A 21,501-nucleotide genomic window follows, 5' to 3' on the forward strand; every position below is an offset into this window, starting at 1 on the left:
CAGCCTTTAAACATGATGAGTAGAATGTAGATCCTACATTAAAAGAACATCCTGATATAATAACCTGTTTTCTACCACTGGGCATAACCTGATCACGGCTGCGTACGCACACACACACCACATTATCTACTACAGGGGTCACCAACACGCGGCCCGCGACCTGATTTGGAGACATTTCGGAATAACGCTTACTAAAGCATTTTGAAATGCTGAAATTGATTTCAGTTTAAACATATTGTTGTTGGTGTTCAAAGTAAGCCATTCTACTATGCCCAATATCACTACTCCTCACTATCTAATACGGCTTCGGCATGGTAATATCATTCCAAGGAGGAAGAATTTGCTTGTATGAATGGGCATTGGGCATATTGCCTTGACGTGCAATGGCCCACCATTGTCGAGACTGATGCGCTTGAAAGACGATTTCGGGCTCTCCGAGGAGATAGTTTCCCAGCTAGTAGGCTACCATGTCTAGCTAACCCCAATATCAATTCTTTAATCCAGGGGTAGCCAATCTGCGGCAGTAGAAGGAAAAGTATGCGGCCGTTGACAATTAATTCAATTAGAATGTGTTGGTGGCCGTCAATATGCAAATTGAACTTGCGAATAGACTCCCTACTTAATGAGAGGTTTGACTTATTCTTGAAATTTTCATCGCGCTAGGCGCGGTTCAATACGTGTTAATTTTCGATTTTAATATAGTAGTGTCCTTTGTAATCTGAGTCCGACAATACAGACGCAAACGGCAGAGGAAAATGATGCATGCGCCCCATAAAGAAATACAATTTTTAATCGTGTTCTCCTCATCATGAATGAAATTTGTTTCTGGTAGGCCTGCGTTTGGGCGAATCAGATAGGCTATATCTCCACTATACCGACAAATCTGATGGGAAGTCAAGAAATAATTGCATGCAACAAAGGGGAACAATAAGAATTGGCACACAAAGATGCAGCACCGCATTATTAACTTCCCAAAGTTTTCGAATACACCCCCTGCATCAACCCTACCGGCGAATCTGATCACAGTGGCCGAGAAAGGATAAATATTTGATTGTAATATGTCAAACTATGCTAATATTTATTGACAAAATTCACTGATAAACGTGAAAAATTTTTCGCGCTTGGCGCGACTACAGAACTAATCCCCGTGGCTCTTCATAACATGACTACTCACGATTTCGGTGCGCATAGTACACCGATATGAGTAAATAGATTAGTCCGGAGTATACCGGCAATGGACATGAACAGTTTAACGCGGGTATTTAGCCCCATTTAGATCATGATGCGGCCGCAAGGTACATGAGTAATCGAAATGTGACCGTGAATAGCAAAAAGGTTGGTCACCCCTGTTATAGTTGCTACAGAGGTATCGTGCGCAGCTCATAGTTCAAAATAGAATGAAATTGATGATCATGATATTTTTTGTTGTATTTGTGTTTGTACAATAAAATTTTATTTCTTTTGTGGTGACTATGACCGTCGCCCATGTTAGAGAGCACAGAATTGTACTTATTGTACTAACGTAGAGTTATGAAACGTGGTTGTTAAACTGCGTTGCCTATTTTAATCTCGATACTGAAATCTTGCGGCCCGCGGCCTCCAGGAATTTCGAAAAGTGGCCCGCGACCCATTTTGAGTTGGCGACCCCTGATCTACTACATATTAATCACATTTGCGGTAATTTAATTCAAAACGAATTGGCAAGTAAATAATGCCGGTGTAAAAAATGAAACGAACGAAATTACTTGTAGGGCCAAGTAGCAATGAATGAAACTATGAGAACAGTCAGTAATCAGAAGGTTTCATCGTCTGATGATGATAATCCCTCTGGCGTTTTCTTTTCAACACCCTGTAGAAATAAAATGAAAATGACGATTATTAGCTAAGACATTCGTACTGCGAAAATGGCAGAGGTAGCGAGTAACGAATGACTCCTACATTTTTTTCACCCATACTTACTAAAATGGATTTGATTCTGGACTATTTCCACTCAAGTTTTCAAATTTTTATTATTATATTTTTATTATTATATGACTAGAGAACTGACTTCAATCGCCACCTTCTACTTGATTATCAAGATCAACGATGACTACTTCAGCAATCTTTGAAAACAGCCACTAACACAAAAAGAATTCTTGACTAAAATTTCTTCACATTCTGTCAAAAATGATCAATTCAACAATCCAAATGAATCAGTTATTTGGCAGCTAGTTGGAGAGATACATACTCAAGTCTAGAAAGTGGAATGATACTCTGCCTGGAAAGCTGAAGACCTAACAATATTGTGTACAGCGAACAAAACATTTGAGTGGCGGCACTGGCATAGGCGCCGAACCTGGGCATGCAAGGCATGCCAGGCATGCCTAGACATTTTTTTAGGCATGCGGCATGCCTAGAATTCGGTTTGGCATGAATCGGCATAAATCCCGAGTGTGTTATTTAGAACGAATCGCAATGTATTTCCGTTTACGACACTACCTGCTTCCGCATATGTGAGCGAGGTAACCAGTTCCGCGCGGCCAATTAGCTACAAGCGCGTTGCCAATTACCGAGATTTGTCTGTGCACAATGTAACGCGACGCGATCTCCCGCTGAGATGATCGCGAAATTGTGTCATTGATTGCCGTGCGCTCGACAATCATCGCTTGGGACGCTTGCCTGCTTTATCGCGTCTCCGACAGGCCTAGTTTCACTCGCTTGAGCATGATTAACAATCACATCAGCAATAGGCCTGGTAACATCGCTGTCTGCACTATCGCATCTGCATTGGCGCACACGATATTATCGCTTGCCTACACAATCGCATCTGCAACAGGGCTGGTACAAAAGATATCATCGCTGGCCAACTATCGCGTCTAGAGCCGAGCATGCGTTGGCTCCCATCTCTCGAGCCTAGCATTCGGGCTCCCATCTCTCGAGCCTAGCATTCGTTAGCTCCAATCTTTCGATGGTTTGGTGACAATGCCGTTAGGTGTTTGTTGGTTAGCGATTGTAATTAAACAGCGACATCGCTGGCCTGAATGACATCGAAGATCGAATGTCTGCAGACATGTGCGATTGTGAGTGCACCGTGCATGCGTAAGTGAATTCCGCTAATACCTAAACATAATCATCAGAAGATGTGTGTCATCTGTCAAGGCTTGAGTTGTAAAAGACGAGAAAGGTTTGAACAACCTGAAATCGGTGCCATTATAGAACAGATTCCATAACTACTTTGACATTTTGCCTTGCGCAAATCGTCGCCGAGGTTACGTAATACGCGTTGATAAGCGCCGTATTTAATTGTTCGCTAGCGGCAGGGACTCGCTAATTGACAGCACTTCCGGACTCGTTTACAAGCTTTTCATACGCGCAAGTTTGTTAACACGAAGATATTGCATAATCGGCATTTATGCAGGCACTTGACCCTCATGAATTGATGCTGTATTATCCCTAATTATCAATTTCGTCGGATCATGACGTCATTCCTTTGTGACGTCATCGAACTCGCATGCCTAAGGAAAATTAGCGTTCGGCGCCTATGGGCACTGGTATAGACATTAACAAATTATTAGAATTGACAGCAAGATAACCAGCAAGACATTAAAATGAGAATTACTGCAGTTTCTTAGGCTGTAGTGATACTCAGCCAGTAATTGACCTAGCAGAGAGCAAAACGTAGTAAAAAAAGCGAGCGAAACCTCCGACAAATGATACGATAAAACATTAGAATCGACAGTCTTACTAGAAGCAGAATAACAATCATGAGGGGTTAGAGAACAGAAGCCCGGGAAGTGACCATCAGAAATTACTGCATACTGGCCGAACAAATCCATGACCACTAACAAATGGTCTTTTAATAGTCAATATTGATACCAAATGACACCACCCCTATTTCACCGCAACATTTAGCAAATACAGCGCTGGAGTCAACCTTATACAGTGCTAACCAAGCGCCCATTAGTTTTCTCACCTACTACTTCGCGCTTCGCGGATGGAAATACGCATTAAAGCGAATGGACGCGACTTGTCACACTCTTGCTATTTCTGCTCCCTTTTTCTCTTCCTTCCTCTTGAGGAGAGAAACAGTCGGCCGCGTTTACGGATCGTGAATTCCCGGCTTAAGGGTGATTCTTCCTCCAATGGTCAGCACCTTGAAAATTGAGAACAATGTTGTTGCAAAATGCATGACAATTTGAAAGTTACATCATTCTAATTATTCCAGTTATGGCCGTGAATCGTTACAAGTGCGGTAACCATAAGAATTATTACTATACTTCAACTACAAATACAATATATTGTATAAAATAATTACTAATTCTTTTACGTTGATCGAGTCCCAAATGGATGAAATATGTCCAAGAATTTGCTAAATTTTTTTGTATAATTTGACAGATTCCGAAATCTTCTCAAAGTGCACCTTTCAAAAATTTGATATCAAGACTCCCAACATTTTACAATTCGAAGTTGGATGGCTTATAACCAATACAAGCGAACAGTTTGTATCGCAATTGACAATTATGTAGAGAACGCTGCGAGACATGTGAGTAGGCCTACCCTAAAACGTTTCTGACATGGACATTAGGGCTCTTAAAAAATGACTTTTTTTCTCAAATCGTTCTGGCTACTTGATAAAATTGTTAGGTTACCTAATTCAAGCCCACACACAAAATTTGGTTCAATTCCAACCAGTAGCCGCATTGCTACAGGAAAAGAAAGTTTCTATTTATTATATAAAAATAAATGGAAAAAATTTGAAAATTTTCTGTTCACCCCATGAAAGTGTTAGGTTATGTATAGAAACGATGTTCATCAAATTTGGTTCGATTCAAACAAGTGGAAGCGGAGTTATTGCCATCGAAAAATTCGGATTTTAATAAAATAGTATTTACGGTGGGCACCACTATAATAGATAATTAAAGAATTGTGTCACGCTGTCATACTGTTTTACGCAACCGTTGTTATGCACTGCATTGTTACTGTGTTCTGGCTCCATTGATGTTATTTCTAAATTCGACATTAATGCGTCATAATTCTCGATCTGGTTTTGAATTCAACTCTGTTTTGCTTCCTTTATCGTGCCGGTAGCTCTTTAATAGGCACGCGAAAAGTTCTTCGGGTTTCAATAAAGTTTATCATGAAGGTACTTTTGAAAGCAGTATTAAAATTATGTACCACCAACCAGTTATTTAATTACTATTTATCTTCAAAGTAAATGCTCATTGCATGAAGCAGGGTTGTAAGACTCGAGTCAGGATTTTCTGTTGACTCGACTTGACTCAGGTCATCTTCTCAAAGTACTGAAATGACTCGACTCATTGCGCATGACTTGAGACTCAGACAGCCAAGACCGACATTTCATGATTATCTCAAAGAATAGTACAGCAAATCGCTATTGGGATTTCGTCTATTGATACTGGTATTTGAAAATGCGGCCAGAAACTGCTAAAAGTAAGGAAAATTCGTATATTATAAATGCGACCCACTCGATATCACAAAAAATATATAAAAAGTTGGTTTAACAAAACTTAAATTGGAAACTGAGCAGCTAACACAATGACTCTGGCTCGAGTCATAATACCATAACTCGGACTCGGCCCTCTGCTCGCTGACTTGGACTCGGACTTGACTCGGTGGTGAATTGAAAATGACTCGAGTCAAAACTATAAAAGTGAGATTGACTTGCGACTCGGAGCCTTGTGACTTGGTTACAACCCTGGCATGAAGCCTCAATAGTTAAACGAGTGGGGTGACTAGACAAAGAACACAGTGACATTTGCAGCATATCATGAATGTCTCTTACTATATGTGAACTTGTTCAAATGGAGGTTGATGAAAGCGTATTTCCCATTCTTTCCGACTCTGCTATAATTTCACCAGACTGGCAACCTTCTTCATGATGCTTTTTGCTGACTGACCAATATTGTCGCCGCCAACGGTACGAGTGCAAATGTCTGATATGTCAATATAGGAACAGAATTAGTTGACTGTTCATGACCGTCCACGTTCAGAGTTGCATCTCAAGGATGCTAAAATAAGCCTAAATATAATCCAAGCAATAAGATCGTCCACTTTGACTGACTGAATTTCTAAAAATAATAAACATAACACCTTGATAGCTTCCACATCTTACGTTTATATATACCGTCTGCTATCGGCAAGCATTTGAAAATAACAAAACAGATTCAACATACCACATCTCTTGCAAAGGCTTTTGCTTTCATTCAATATGTCATCAAACTTCTTTAAATCCTCCTTTGTGGTGAGTGGCTTCGTTTTATCATATACAATCTATGGCGGAATAAAAGTTTCGGATAAGTTCTAAAACGAACACAATTTTCCACACAATAGTCAATTGCCACACGAAATGCCAAATGCTACGGTCCCATTTTACAAGGTATGGCTAGGTAACGTAGTGGTACCCTCCATTATAGCTAAACACCAATGAATTGCAGGTTCGAGCCTGACACGTCGGCTCCATAATTCCTACCGAAGTGTTGGCCGTTTATCTAGGCTCCTCCTCGCCATCTGATCCGCATAGCCATGTCTTAAAAAGCCTAGGAGTGGGCCGTGCTATAAGTGGGCAGATGGTTGCCGATGAACTCGGCACTTGGTGAATTCGGCCCTCGGGAAATTTTGTAATGAAGTGTATTAACAGCTATTAATATGAATTATTAAACTAATAATAGTATTATCAAGTGATTCGTCAATCTTGTAAGGAGGTCAGGGCATCCGTAGATCACGCAGTCACGGCGTGATTAGATCACGGATTGCGTAGCCGCGGGAAATAACGCAGCGCTCATATACCGACCACGCGCGGTCTGCTTGGAATCGATGGCGTGAGTGACGGGCCTGTGTCGTGTAAGTTTTGAGAAGATGGATCTTGGCGTTGTATGCGAGATCGAAACTGTGGAAGATCATGCGGCGCTTCTTCGTTTATCGATCACGATAAGCCAGTGTTCCTCATCAACAAATGTTTCGCATGATCACGTCAAAATAAATTATTTTTTGCCTTTGGAGAGACGATTCCACTCTGGGGTTAGGGTGTCTCGATAACAGGGTTGAAGGATCCCAAGATTTCGAGATCCACCGCGAGCCACGACACGTTTAAATTTCCTTTTTGATACTGTTCATTCATATTAAATGCATTTCTAATGCGAAGGTGTTCTAGTGCCAATTCCTCCAAGGGCCGAGTTCACCAAGTGAAGAGCGTCGCGTTATTTCCCGCGATTACGCAATTTGTGATCTAATCACGCCGTGACTGTGTGATCTACGCATGCCCTGACCCCCGTACAACATTGACAACCACTCAAAGTGCCAAGTTCACCGGCAAACATTCCAGTAACCAATCATGGTGACCGGTACCGCTACGAGATCTACCACGGCCGAATTCACCAAGTGCCGAGTTTGTGCGGCTGAATTCACTAAGTGTCGAGTTCACTGGTAATCGGGCAGATACGGAATGATAATAATAAGAACCGGCCTGGTGTAAAATGACCAGTGTAGTCGAACCACCACCATGAACACCATCAACAAACAAACAAACATCTAACGTGGAAAAGAAACTACCTTTACAGCCTTTGACAAACACAGTTACCATTGAAATCAGCAATTTAGGTCTTATTCGAAAGCAGAATAACAGTTGTTTTAGCGGACATATCAAATCAAATGTTGGAAAGTTCATGTAAATTAGCCCAAAATATTATCTTACTGTGACCATATTCTATCAATATGGTCTGGCTAGCCAAATTCTCTGGGCCAACATAAACAAGCTGCGTTTGGTTTCAACGATTAATAATCTTGTCACTGGATTCGAGGTATAATTGAACTCAAATATCAAATTTTGCTCCATTAATCAACATCAAGTTGAAAATGTCCATTCTTGCACCAACTTTTATAACATCACGAATCAGTGTTCTACAGGTATGTATCCATATGACTTATATACCTAGAAAATTCAAGCATAAATATTATGATATACCGTAGGTATAGGTACCGGTAATTCAGATGTTTGAAGCGACTTGGACAACTAGATAATTATAGTGGTCTAATTTCACTAAATTAGAGCGAAATGCCAGCAATATAATTGTAATCTAATTCGGAAAAAACGGTTTAGCTCTAATTCTAGCCTGGAAAAGCTGAAACTTTTCTATAGTTGTCTACACATGTTTGCAGAAAGTCAAACAGCTCTAGGCTTCATATACTACAGTCAATTCGAAATACCCCATAAGCTATATGCTACTGCGTATATACCTTTAACCCGCTACCTCAGTCAGTCACAATTCCTATATATTTACGGCATTTACCATACAGAAAGAGCGAACTATGCCTGGCTACGAACTGTTGCGCGTCAAATCTTTGTCCGGCGCGATGACGTAAAATTTGAATCGCCGAAATATTCTAGAAGTCACGCATCGATAATCATATTCCTAAACGTACAACATCTCACTTATTTAGTTATTCTCTGAATAAAACTATTAGCCATACTCGTTGAACATGCGAGATTACCGAAAGAGCGAATATATATATAATGAAGATCATATATATCAGAAGAAAACAAAACTGTTCGACCTTAGAGCAACAACACGAATATACAACACCGGTGACATCCTCACGCAATAAAACGAAGGGAGAACATTGGTTTCTAATGGATAGAACGAAGCTACCGCATGAGATCGAACAAAACCGGATAGGAATTCATCGTGATTGAATGTACCGACAAAGTCATCCTTTCTACGTATTTTAGTCATACCAGCGAGAGATAGAAAATTTGCATTATTAGGTTAACTACCGGATATAACGAAGCCTAATGCATGAGATGGAACAACACCGAGCATGAATTTATTCTGATTGAATATAACCACAAGACCATCCTACTACGTATTTTAGACATTCCCTCGACACTTAGAAAATCAGAACCTAATCGAGATGATCCCGGATGATCCTTTTACGGCTTTGTGTTTGCTGGGATACTATCATTACGCCTTGAATACAGCTGACCTGAAGACTACACATCTTGTTGTGGTTGTTTATCGTTATGCTTTTCATTTTTGCATATTTGCGTAAACTCACATTGTACAAATAAAGAATCTGTCTGTATGTCTATCACACTCCCAGCCAGACCAAAACTATTCCCCTTACTCCCACGTACATTGTACGTACATGTAGGCTACAACCTACAGACCGAACATTCTAGAAAAACAGGTCAATGACAACATAATGTCATTACCATGGCGTTACAATTGGTACATGGGTTTCCTCGTTTATTCGCTCTAATCCTTGAAAAAAGCGCTTAAAACAAAGAGGGAGGCCCTTCGACCAAGAGGGGGTGGGCAAACGGCCACATCGCCCACCCCAAAAGCCACTATACTGGCCAGTACCGCAAATGAACGATACTTCCTCTTTTCATGAGTGCCTTAATCGAATCTAATCACCCATCTAATTTAGTGTCCAGTATCTTCATTCCGGTTAATAATACATGCGACACAAGAATTTTCAGAGGCACTTATTCTGTGCATACACCGGGTTGACAGCTCCTTGTAGTTTGATCTGATCCGTGGTTAGGGCGAGCGTATATCCAGTAGATAAGATATCTAATCTCTGATTTTCCAAGCTTGGTGTGCAGACATTTGCTATTCTCATGCTAAGGAGATTTAACTCTGATTTCATATGAACTGAACTTGATGTTTGTTGTATTAATTTTTCATTAGGAACTTATTCAATTCCCAATTTTTTAAGAATTTAGTAAATTTAATTCTAATCTAATTTTTCTAGTTGGCCAACTCTGTCAGTTGAATCTTGAATGCCTTGTATAATTGTAGGTCTCGTGCGGAAAGAGCGACTAAAGTGAAGTTATCATAATCACATATTACCACTCAGGGAATTAGATGTTACAGCTTCTCCGCTATTAGCATCTACAAAGTTATTTCAATGCTCGACACATATTTTGTCGCACTCGGGAGAACCCGAAATATTGTCTCATTTGTGATAGTTGTCATTTATAAGTCAGGTTCTCCGACCATAAAGCAGCGGGGTCTAGACGCAGGCGTGCTAAATTTGCTACAGATATATATCAGAGGTGGTCAGTAACGAAGTACTTCTACTTTTTCGAAGTACTCAAGTAGGTTTCACTACTTGTGTTATTTACTCAAGTAAAACTTATTTTCGCTACTTCTACTTCTACTTCGTAATATTTTGTGATCTACTTACTTTCTTTTCGCTATTTGTAGTTCATCAAGTAGAAGTAGTATAATCCTCCAATTCGAAAGAGAGACTGAGGAATTTCGGGGTTGTTTTCATGGAGTATTTAATTTTCATAAAAGTCAAGTAAAACCCAGAATTTTCATCGCGCTTCGCGCAAAGTAGAGATGGAGTGACAAGTATGTTTTCAGGAAAGTACTGGTGAACACCATTTAGGTAGCGGTAGCGTGGCTCCCTTTACTCACATCGCACTGTCGCCCACATGAAATAGTTGATCACAGTAAATATGGCCCATCATAATGTTTGAAACTAGTAGTTTCACAATCTAGCATTTTCCAATCTCGTAATCTAGCAGCCCAGCATTGCGTGTCCTAATCTGGAGAAGTGGTCTCTGACTTTTAGAACTTGACACCTGTTTTAGCAGATCACTGTTGAAGCTATCTGGACAAGAGACATGTAACACATTTTCCGCTTTTCAGAAGTAGTGTTTGTATTTCTCTTTTAGTTCGCAATATCATTAGTTTGATTTCTAATTAGTTTCAGGTCCTTTGTCTGTATCTGCATGGAGAACTTACATGTTGAAGTTTAAAAGAAAGTGTTGTAATGCCTCCATTTTCCGAAAATAAAATTGCACTATCGTATGGCATTAATATGATCCGCCATATTTTTTAAACGTATACTAATCTCGCAAAGTCTTAACACCGTGTCCGATACAGCTTCTTGGTATTGCTCTTCAACTAAACTATGGGTCATATAATATGGGTGAGGGCGTCGCACCATGACGTATTCTAAAACGGGGTGTTCGAGTAAACAAAGATTAGCGTCCATAGCAATTTTCATAGCGATGCTATCATTTGCATCCCGTGATGCGGACGAATGCTTATGCTCTCGAAAATTGATACCTCATGTGATGCATCAATATGAATCAAGCTCTCTGCACCTTCCGTATAGCTCAATTTGCAGCTTTTGACAGTCCATGTGAACGTATTATGACCGTTTTCGAAACTACTTACTTACTTGAGTAGATTTTAAGCCAGGAAATTCTACTTCTACTGCAAGTAGTTTTAGATTGCTTTTAAAAAAGTACTTCTACTCGTACTTGAGTAGATTTTTGCGTTGCTACTTCTACTTCTACTTGAGTAGCCTTCTTGACTACTTCGACCACCTCTGGTTGTTACCCTCATTCACGTTAAAGTTAGAAGGTTGGTGCAGGACTAAATTTAATGTGAGCAAATCTCTACCACATTCTCAGTTGATTTAGTAGTCATACAATGCAATAAAACAAAACGTAATACAATGAACCTCCCCGTATTGTCAATCGCAGAGGAGTATTCGGGATGTCTACATCGATCTCGAACCAAAATGCTATGAGCCCGTAGGCCTTTACCCGATGGTTGTTACCAGGATTTGATCCTCAAAATAACACATACAATTATACTATTAATTAGTCGAGGGGTCTAATAGTGAAGTCCCAACCCGACAACGGACTTCGATCACTTACCCATTGTTTTTACTACAGTCGTTAAAATAGGGCTCAGGCAATTGTCGAAAGGGAGCGCTGGAGAAAAAAAGGTTAGGAACCACTGATCTAGACGATGCAGGTTGCTGCGAGTCTTTCGGACATTCCTTTTTAGTGAAAACAACAGTATTTCCCGTAAAAATTACACGTTTTCTAGTCCGAAATTCTAACTTTTATGATTTGTAAAAATTGTCCCATTTTCTGGATCTCAAAATATGGTGACCCTACACATAAGGTGCGGTTATATATAACCTTGAAAAAGCAGGAGCCTATCAAACGATGATGTCAAAACTAGCTATCCTCAATAAAATATGAGATAACACACGACTCGAATTAGATTAGATTTATGACTAAACTGAAAGCTACTGCAATGAGTAATGAGTTTGGTCGCTCAATTGAGCGAGACATCTATACAAAAAATGTAGTGAGAAAGTTGAGGAAAACTCTGCTTTTATAACAATTTCCAGCCTCCGAATTAAAGACGTGGGACTAATGAAAATAAACGATGTTGAACAGACGGGACGGCAACGGACTTGCAGACATTTCACAAGGATGTATAGAACTCCTTCTTATATTTATACTTATTCTTATACTTCTATATATCCCTGACATTCCAGTGGAGCGTACCGCTCACATGATTCGTTGATCTTGATTACCGTGGCTGATCATCGATCACGTTACTTATAAGTTGTTGAGAGTCGATTTGAACAGATCGCTTTTAGTCGCCGTCAAGCAGGCATCGTCGTGATTTTAGATGTTTTTGATCAAAGTGTTATCCTAACGTATGAGTATAAGAAAAACGCGCGACAACGAACCCAGACGGTATACCAGGCCGATATCACCAAGCAGTGTGGGTTTAACAAGCCTGTAACTCTGATCTGAAAAGTGAACAGTCAACACAACGACTCGGACTCGACTCTCTGCTCCCCGACTTGGACTTGACTAGGTGGTGAATTGAATATGACTCGAGTCAAAGTTATAATAGTGAGATTGACTTGTGACTATGTTACTACTTACAACTAGGGCTGGGCAAAATCGAGTAGCTGAGTGATTCGATTCTGAATCACGTAATATGCTTCGAGTCGAGTCGAGTAATCGAGTATCACTCATTATGACGTCATAACTGAATGTAATAAGTCAAAGTTCAAATATGTACCGTTTATGCCACCATAAAGAATATAATGCCTCTTATACATCTCATAAATGATACTTTGGTATTATTTTGTCCATCCGATTTCATTCCACTTGGTGACAATTCTGTGGCATAATCATGATTTTGGAAATGTGCTACGTCCAGTAACTTTCGTAGCTTTGTACTATATGTTTCGTATGCTACAATACCGCCAATCAAGGTTTCAAGGCTTCAACAGTGAAAATGAGTATTGAAACTATAATTCTCGTTGATAAATTAACTTTCAGTGGCGAGGAGCGTATAATTTCAGTACTCGAAAAAATCGTATTTCACTACTCGACTCGAATCATTAAAATTAATACTCGATTCAGATTCGAGTACTCGAATCATTTTGCCCAGCCCTACTTACAACCCTCCTTGGAATAGGAAAAAACTGGACAATAGTTAATTAAGCTTAATCTGCTTTTAAATTTCACAGGTCCAGTACTGTGTAAACTGCATAGCAGCTGCATATTAAGCCGATGAAATAATCCTAGCATGTTTGATCGAATTCAGGAACTAGTCTACAATTCGACAATAAAACATCATCAAGAACTATGTATCTGCCAACATGCAGTGAGATTTTGGACCGTGGTATTATAGAGCCTATGTTTCAAGTCCAGGTCCTTCTGTCAGCACACCTGCGATAATTATTGCATGCTGGCTTAAACTTGACCTGCTGCTGAATAGCCCTGCACCTGTAGTCACGATATCTACGTCACGCACAGCCGCCTACTAACTCGTGTCTGAAGCCAAGCCTGTTCCAACAAGAATATAACACTTTGCTTCATCTTTTATTGGTATCGTTTTAGCATATAAACTCTAGCAATGTACACAAGCTACTTAACATTTATCAAGGCAACAGTGAACGGATTGGCGTCTATCTGGAAATCGCTTTGGTGAAGAAATGCGAAACAGTGCTATCGAAATACTCGAGCAAATCATTCAATTAACATATTCACAAAAGATCACGGAAGTGCAGACTCGAAACCATCCTATACAAGGCCGTAAAGGCAAATATATATAAACTTGTAGGGCTAAAATCTAACGGAACAATAAACTAATATTTGGTTGACACAAAGATCATAGTCGCTACCACAGTGAATTGTGCGGTGGCTACGTGGTACTGGTTGAAATTATAAGTACTCAGATGACATCAGGCACATAAAAATATATCCTTCACAACTTGTTAATATAATACAGTTATTTACATGAAAATTTGTTTGTTTTTTACTCCGCGAGTCCACACAGCAGCGCTGACCCCTTGGAAATCCAATAACCAGTAGGCCGGTCAGTCGGGAGATGTACAGAGACAACAAAATTTGTAGAGTGTCCTGAAAAGAATAGTTTGTTGCTTAAAACAATGTGCACATATGTATCAGACATGGACACTAGATATATTTAGCCGCTTAATTACACTAATTTGTGAAATGTTTGTATGCTATCGTTCCATTTTTAACTATGGTCGCATTCAAGCAGTAAATTCACACGTTACTGCAACAGTTGATTGCAATCGTCGGCCAAAAATTTATATGAGTTGCAAAATGCACATTTGATACTTGAAGAGTTTCTTGGAGGTACAGAACTTCAACACGCAATTGAATGGTATATTCATGTTGAAATGAACCCGAATATTTTCGGCTGACACTCGTCAGGGGTAATCGTCAGCGACTAGTAGAGAATTGGAAAGAACACGTCACGGGCATGGAATTTTAAATAATCGGGGTGAAGAGAGCTTAAGCCCAATGTACCGTTTTTGATGGTACACAAATTCCTTGTGTAGGTACAGATTTGGTATTTTGATAAAAGTAGACTGCAAGGAATCCAAATGAAAGTGTGTGTTTATTTCAATATGAATATACTATTAAATCTTATATTTAATACTTGACTGTGTGTTTAGTTCAATATGAATATACTATTAAATCGTATATTTATTACTTGACATTTCATTTCACCTGTAGTTGATAGCACTCCAGCCCTTGCACCGGTTTTATACAACGGACAGTTGTAGTCTTCCACAGGCGGTGTGAAATCCATCTTTGGCTCCATATGTAGAATTGGAAGTCTCTCGTTCATCACACGTTTCACTTCGTTTGCCATCAGCATCGTCTCGTCGTCCCAACGGAATGCGTCAGTGAACAGCCCGTGCACTAGCACGCCGTCTTCGATCTCAGGTAGCTGTGAAACGTAAGGGATAACATGTAATCTGTGCAGAGTAAGATATTTGAAGATACTCTCGGAGGTACAGAACTTCAGTATACGTTTGAATAGTATATTCATATTGAAATGAGCCCGAATGTGTTCGACTGTTAGGGGTATTCGTCAGCAACTAGTAGAGAATGGAAAAGAACATTGTATATCAACAATTGTATCGTAAAATTTGACATCTGTGCCTACAAACTCATTCTGCAGGCACACACTTGGCTGGTGCATTTTGACGAAAGTCGACTTCAAGGCACCCAAATGTGTGCGGGTCAGGGTTGTAACCAAGTCACAACGCTCCGAGTCACAAGTCAATCTCACTTTAATAGTTTTGACTCGAGTCAAGTCAAGTCATTTTCAATTCAGTACCGTGTCAAGTCCGAGTCCAAGTCATCGAGCAGAGGGTCGAGTCCGAGTCATGATATTATGACTCGAGTCCGAGTCCAAGTCATTGTGTTGACTGCTCAGTTTCCAGTTAAAGTCTTTTTAAACCCACTTTTATAACTCTGTTTGGTGATATCGAATGGTTCGCATTTATAATACACAAGTAACAACAGACGAAATCCCAATAGTGTGGTGACTTTACTATTCTTCGAAATCACAATAAAATGTTGGTGTTGGCCGTCTGAGTCTCGAGTCACATGACTTGGTTCGAGTCATGCGCAATGAATCTAGTCCAAGTCGAGTCAATACACAGATTGACTCAAGTCGAGTCGAGTCATTTCCGTATTTTCAGAAAATGACTCGAGTCAAGTCGAGCCATCAGAAAATCGTGACTCGAGTGCATGAAGTAAAATTGGAAGCAGACGAAATGCATAACCGCTCAAGTCCCAAGTAGAATTACTTCTTTATTGACCGCCTCTGGGTAAGAAGTGTGTTGTACACCTATTGATGCATTGGTAAAAAACGAAATCAATGCGTCTGCCTCTAACGCTGGCCGACGAACATCCTTACCTCTTTGTCTTCCTCGATCTCTTCTCCAAAGCCGATGTTTGCGATCTTTTCCTGGTAGTCTCCCTGATCGCGGTACAGCTGTTGCGGATGGAAGTGAAAAGCCAGTCTATCGATCGGGTAGTCGTACTTTCGGGAATGATTTTGGAGAGAACCGGTCAAAAAACCTAAAAAAACATGACCCCAGGATTCACACAGCGGAAGAAACACATTTCTAATGTTAGTATACAATTGAAAAGTATATTTATAGTGAAATAAACCCGAATATTTTCGGCTGACACTCGCTAGGAGTAATCGTCAGCAACTAGTAAAGAATTCAAAAGAACTGGTCTGGCTGGTCGCTGACGATTACCCCTGACCAGTTGAAAATATTCTGGTTTATTTCCATATGAATATTCAAGAGCATAATGAAGTTTTTTTTTCAAATTTTACCGGCTACACCATGGCATAACAAATTTGGCTCAAATCCAATCCGCATCCAATAAAGTTTGAAAAATGACTTTTTCAAGCTCTAATAGCTTCAATTCCGCAGGTTTGAATTGAGCCAAATTTGGTTCAAATGCAGCATTTTCTCAACGAAACTAACAATTTCATCAAATAGCCAGTAGAATTTGGACAAAAAAAGTTATTTTCAAACAACCCTAATGAGTATACATAATGAACTCCATCTCTATCTTTTGTTATAGTTATAATTTCAACAAAATATGAATATTTCGGAAATCGCAGCTGCAATGCCATTATTTTGTCCATGCCAGATGCTCACCTTGTGGGAAAAACAGTCCGGAGATCCAGAACGATCTGGGCGGCCCGGTTTTGATCCATCGCAATATAAAGAAGCATCGTAACTGCAAATCTTTCACCCACGAAGCCAAGGGCTTAAGGGAGGGATACGCAGAAGACGCCCACAGTTCCGGTACCTGCAAAGATATGAGATATTTGAAGGAGCTTAATCATTATGTATTGAGTTCTTTCAAAGGGTAAAACGCTGAGACTCGCTCATCCTGGCGTCATCATAGTGTTTATGATTGGTAAATTAAAATATGTCACCAAAAATATAATATTGCCAGTTTTCGCCCACCTTAAAGATAATTTTGTATATTCACGACCATACTTATTTCATTGCACTTATGTCTGATCAAAAAGACTACTCGTCGTTTCATTGTATCACAATCATGTGGTGTATTGATTTGATAAAAATATTTGTAAAGTTTGAAAAAAATAAGTTATTTTGAACAGCCCTTGCGGTCAAAGTATCTAGGTGTCGTAAGCAATGCCATCAATTTCGACTCAATTACAAGAAGTAGCAATTTCCAAGACATTTTAATGGACCTACAAACCTGATTATTCAAGAAGCTTGAGTAAATCATTTCCATCTGCTCGCTCATGACCACAAGACCGGCGATGGCTTTCTTCAGAGTTTCCAGAGAATTGTGGATGACCTTCAACAATTTACGGAATCTCTCCACTTCTTGCTGGAGCACAGTGGTCAAGGAATTCACCCTGAATAAATTAATAAGGTTAACCATCAAATATCGCCGAACATTCAACATGAAAGTCTTAAACAAGTTACGTATAAATCAGACTTGTACAAACAACCAATCTAGTTAATTGATGGCTACCTCACTACTGGTTTTTTGAGTTGTTTTAGTTGTAGTTCTAGCAGGAAATTTTGAAAAGCCACTAGTTCTAGTTCCAGTTCAAGTTGTGAGTTTTGAAAAATGAGTAGTTCTAGTTTATAGCAGATCCCCTGTTTTTAGATATCGTTCTCATCTTACCGTCCCTTCGAATCGAGTTTGAACATGGAAGAATCGGCCTCGTCCATATCCAGAGTGAACTCCAGCTTTTCCATGATATTTTCGGCCAGTTCCTTGACAATGTCATCGCTGGACTTTCCACCCCCGCCACCGGCTGTCCTGGGTTGGACTTCCAATATCGTAGTCAGCATAATGTTGGTTTCTTGTTTCTGTTGCATGGAAAATATGACGTTGATTGAGACTTTGAAAACGAGAAATGACTAAAGTAAAGGACACTCGCAAGTTGACTTTGAGAGTGTCTTGGAGGTACAGAACTTCAATATACAATTGAATAACATATATATAATTAGTCTATCTATACCACTAGAATTTTCTAGCTATCCAAGACTGTCTATTTACTCACTTGGAAGGACAAATTTGCGTTGACGTGCATCCCGAAAATCTCTGGATTATCGGAAACCGGCATTTTATCGATGTAGCTCCTGTATTCTTCGATAGTCTTGTACGGAGGCGCGAAATACACCCCGGAATCGGAATACTTGTAATCGGGATGAAGCGTTTCTTCGGAGAAGAACCTTTTTAACACAAAAAACACGTTGAAATCACTTTTTTTGCTCCAAAATTCGCGTATTTGTAGACTCGGTAGAGAACTTCAACATACAAGTGAATAGCATAATGATTATGGTGTTACATGGTGTTATGTTGAACGTACCGCAATATCCAAGCTGAAGCAAGACTGTGTGGGCATTGCATGGTTCTTATATCGAAGCGCATGATGAAAAATGGTGATGTAGACACCATTGTCAGAATAAAGCAACACGGTTTGTCACCAGCAGTGTACGCGCAACTTGAGTGTTGTCAGCCAACAACTGCTGCTGTTGAACGTTCTTTCTCCATTCTTGGCAAGCTACTTAGCAAGGACAGACACTTTCTACCCGAGAATAAAGGAAAGTATCTTTCGTTGTACTACAAATTTTAATTATTTCTACCAAATGCGTGATGTAACTACTGGAATACTTCATAGGTTCATACGCCCAAACTACTTCGTAAGGACAGACAGTTCCAACCAGAAATGAAGCTAAGTAGTACAATTCTTACATTATGTGGGAAAACACCTAATTTACACACATGAGGTCAAAATTTGGTCAAAATTAAGTTCTTCAAGGTCAAAAAATGTCAAAATTTAGGTCAAAATCGTCCCTTTTTTGGTGAAAAACATCGCCCTAATAATCATAATGAAATGAACCCGAATATTTACGAGCGTCAGGGATGATTATCAGAAACTAGTATAGACTTCAAAAAAACTTTATAGTTACATATTTGATATTTACCTGCTTAAGATGGTTCTCAAACAACGTTGATCCCAAGCGTCTGTAACGCGCCCGCCGTATGTAATTTCTCCTGTGATGTAAATCAAGGCGTCCCACGGTATTCTTGTCTCCGTACAGAACAGTTGCAGGTTCAGCAAAGCGCATTCTCTGTCCGAATCCGTGAATTCGTAGCGAATGTTCCATCCCAGCGGGCCGAATTTCTTTCGTTCCTGATTCGGAAAGAAAAGATGTAAGTGACGTTAAGAGGTGGGCACAGTAGTTTGCGTTGCCAATCAAGTACATCTAGAAGTAAATCCCTAAAGTTCTACACAGTTACAAGTAAGAGCAGAGACTTTAAAGACATTTGAAAATTACATCAAGCAAAATTGGCCGATGAGTTGCAAAATTTTGGCATTTAATCATAAAAATCGTAAGTAGCAGGGTTGTGATGACTCGAGTCATTTTCTTAAAACACGGAAATGACTCGACTCGAGTCAATCAGTGTATTGACTGGACTTGGACTCGAGTCATTGCGCACGACTAGAACCAAGTCATATGACTCGAGACTCAGACGACCAAGACCGACATTTCATTGTAATTTCGAGTAATAGTAAAGTAACCACACTATTGGGATTTCGTCTATTGGTACCTACTTGAAAACGCGACCAGAAACTGCTAAAAGTGAGGGAAATCAGTATATTAAATGCAAACCATTCGATATCACCAAACAGAGCTAAAAAAGTGGGTTGAACCAGAATTTTACTGGAATCTGAGCATTCAACACAATGACTTGGACTAGGACTTGACTCGGTGGTGAATTGAAAATGACTCAACTTGACTCGTGTCAAAACTATAAAAGTGAGATTGACTTATGATACGGATCCTTCTGACTTGGTTACAACCTTGGTAAGTAGTTTCGCAAGATTTCCATACAAGCAAAAAAGTAGGTATGGTAAGTCTAATACCGCCTAAAAAACTGAAAAAAGCGAACAAACCTGTATGATGGCGTGGAAAAAACAGACGCCAAAGATAATACGCCTCCAATCGGTATCGAGGACATTGTCTTCGAAGAAAGATTTGGATATCGCCGTGAAAGCTCCACGGACGTTGGAACGGAGTCCTTTCGGTGGTTCGTTAGTGACCTGGTAAATAACTTTTAAATTAGATCAACGCATGCCGGTAGTTCAATAAAAATATTCATCACTATAGGGTAAATTTTTTTAATAAATTTTTTCAAATATGTGTATTGACCCGTGACTCGGACTCGATTTGCTTCCCCACGACTTTTACTTAGCTCGGTGGTGCATTGAAAATGACTCGACTTGACTCGAGTCAAAACTATAAAAGTGAGATTGACTCGTGACTCGGAACCTTGTGACTTGGTTACAACGCTATATTGCTTCCTATCGTAGTGAGAGTAACAGAGGAAGGGAGAGAATATTTTGATTGTCAACCATGCAATACAAAATTCAGTAAAATTAAGCGTGATAAAATAAACGCGCTGCAGACTTTCGTTTTGATATAACGGCGTCATAATGGCCAAGCTACCCAAGCAAGGGCCATCATACTAACAGTTCAGAGCTCAATAAATAATTATAATAACTAAAAAAGTTGAATTACTGAAAATAAAAGGTATAAAACTTTGGAAAAAGACACAGCACCTGACTTTTATTATGGTCATTTACACATGCCAAATATCATTTACAGCTAACTTTGGCTTTAAGTAACTTGACAAAGAGCAATTGGACATGCACTTGAACTGGCGATGAGCAGATTCGATAAACCCCTAATGCATACACAGGAAGATGAAGTCGGCCTCGATAGGACCTGTTGATACCGCTGCGATGGTCCTGACCACTTTAGTACCGTCCTTACAGCGCTGTAGTTCAAAAAATAAAACACAAACCTTGACCGAGCCTTGCAGGATAGTAACAGGGAAAAATCCGGCAGGCATCGAACTCAAGAACAGCCGATAATCCTCGTGCACTTTGTCGGCACCCTGTTCCTTTATCCTTGATTAAAAATAATACGGTATTAAATACATCAATTACGATTAGGACTGAATACTTCATGGTATGATAAAAGGTACATATTTGAAATTTCCACATCATTCACGCTGTTATGATGCCACAATGAGTTATACCCCAATATTGGATTCGAAGCTTAATACTCTATTCATTATCAAATCCCTCGGTCAAGTCTGAAACTTACTCTTTCAAAAGTTCCTCAAGGCGCGGCATGAATGATTTTGCCAAGTGACAATTCTGAAGGAAGACCCAACCGCCGTTGTCCTTGGCGTGGTTGACTAGTTTCTCAGCCACCGGCCCCTGACCTGTATTGCAAGGTAACGGTTACAAAAGATACACAGACTATAATGAGATTGAATAAGATTTGTCCTCATATCTGCATATTGGC

The 21,501-nt window shown here is 39.8% G+C and overlaps 1 protein-coding gene and 1 long non-coding RNA gene across 3 annotated transcripts in view; both read right to left on the reverse strand.

Annotated features, from left to right (window-relative positions):
- Positions 1 to 1,662: 1,662 nt before the first annotated feature.
- On the reverse strand, positions 1,663 to 7,817 carry LOC145445802 (uncharacterized). 2 transcript variants are annotated; one of them, XR_013917115.1, is made up of 5 exons: positions 7,549 to 7,817; positions 6,174 to 6,270; positions 5,783 to 5,933; positions 3,953 to 4,132; positions 1,663 to 1,849 (listed from the first exon to the last, which is right to left on the reverse strand). It is a non-coding gene; the product is annotated as an uncharacterized LOC145445802 (long non-coding RNA). The 2 variants fall into 2 exon arrangements; XR_013917114.1 differs by lacking the exon at positions 7,549 to 7,817 and having other exon boundaries at positions 6,174 to 6,335.
- Positions 7,818 to 13,644: 5,827 nt separating this feature from the next.
- The window catches only part of LOC145445771 (dynein axonemal heavy chain 6-like), a 71,257-nt gene continuing 63,400 nt past the window's right edge, over positions 13,645 to 21,501 (reverse strand). Inside the window, exons 73-83 of the mRNA XM_080323905.1 lie at positions 21,298 to 21,418; positions 20,993 to 21,098; positions 20,082 to 20,228; positions 19,108 to 19,316; positions 18,180 to 18,351; positions 17,798 to 17,985; positions 17,360 to 17,522; positions 16,786 to 16,939; positions 16,026 to 16,189; positions 14,825 to 15,047; positions 13,645 to 14,203 (exon numbers count right to left, since the gene is read on the reverse strand). Of these exons, the coding sequence (XP_080180031.1) occupies positions 14,100 to 14,203; positions 14,825 to 15,047; positions 16,026 to 16,189; positions 16,786 to 16,939; positions 17,360 to 17,522; positions 17,798 to 17,985; positions 18,180 to 18,351; positions 19,108 to 19,316; positions 20,082 to 20,228; positions 20,993 to 21,098; positions 21,298 to 21,418 (1,751 nt within the window). The 3' untranslated portion in view covers positions 13,645 to 14,099. The remainder of the gene's footprint in view (positions 14,204 to 14,824; positions 15,048 to 16,025; positions 16,190 to 16,785; positions 16,940 to 17,359; positions 17,523 to 17,797; positions 17,986 to 18,179; positions 18,352 to 19,107; positions 19,317 to 20,081; positions 20,229 to 20,992; positions 21,099 to 21,297; positions 21,419 to 21,501) is intronic.

Source organism: Botryllus schlosseri, chromosome 9 (assembly GCF_051294905.1).
Source record: "Botryllus schlosseri isolate E-star chromosome 9, Bs_hap1, whole genome shotgun sequence".
NCBI lineage: Eukaryota > Metazoa > Chordata > Ascidiacea > Stolidobranchia > Styelidae > Botryllus > Botryllus schlosseri.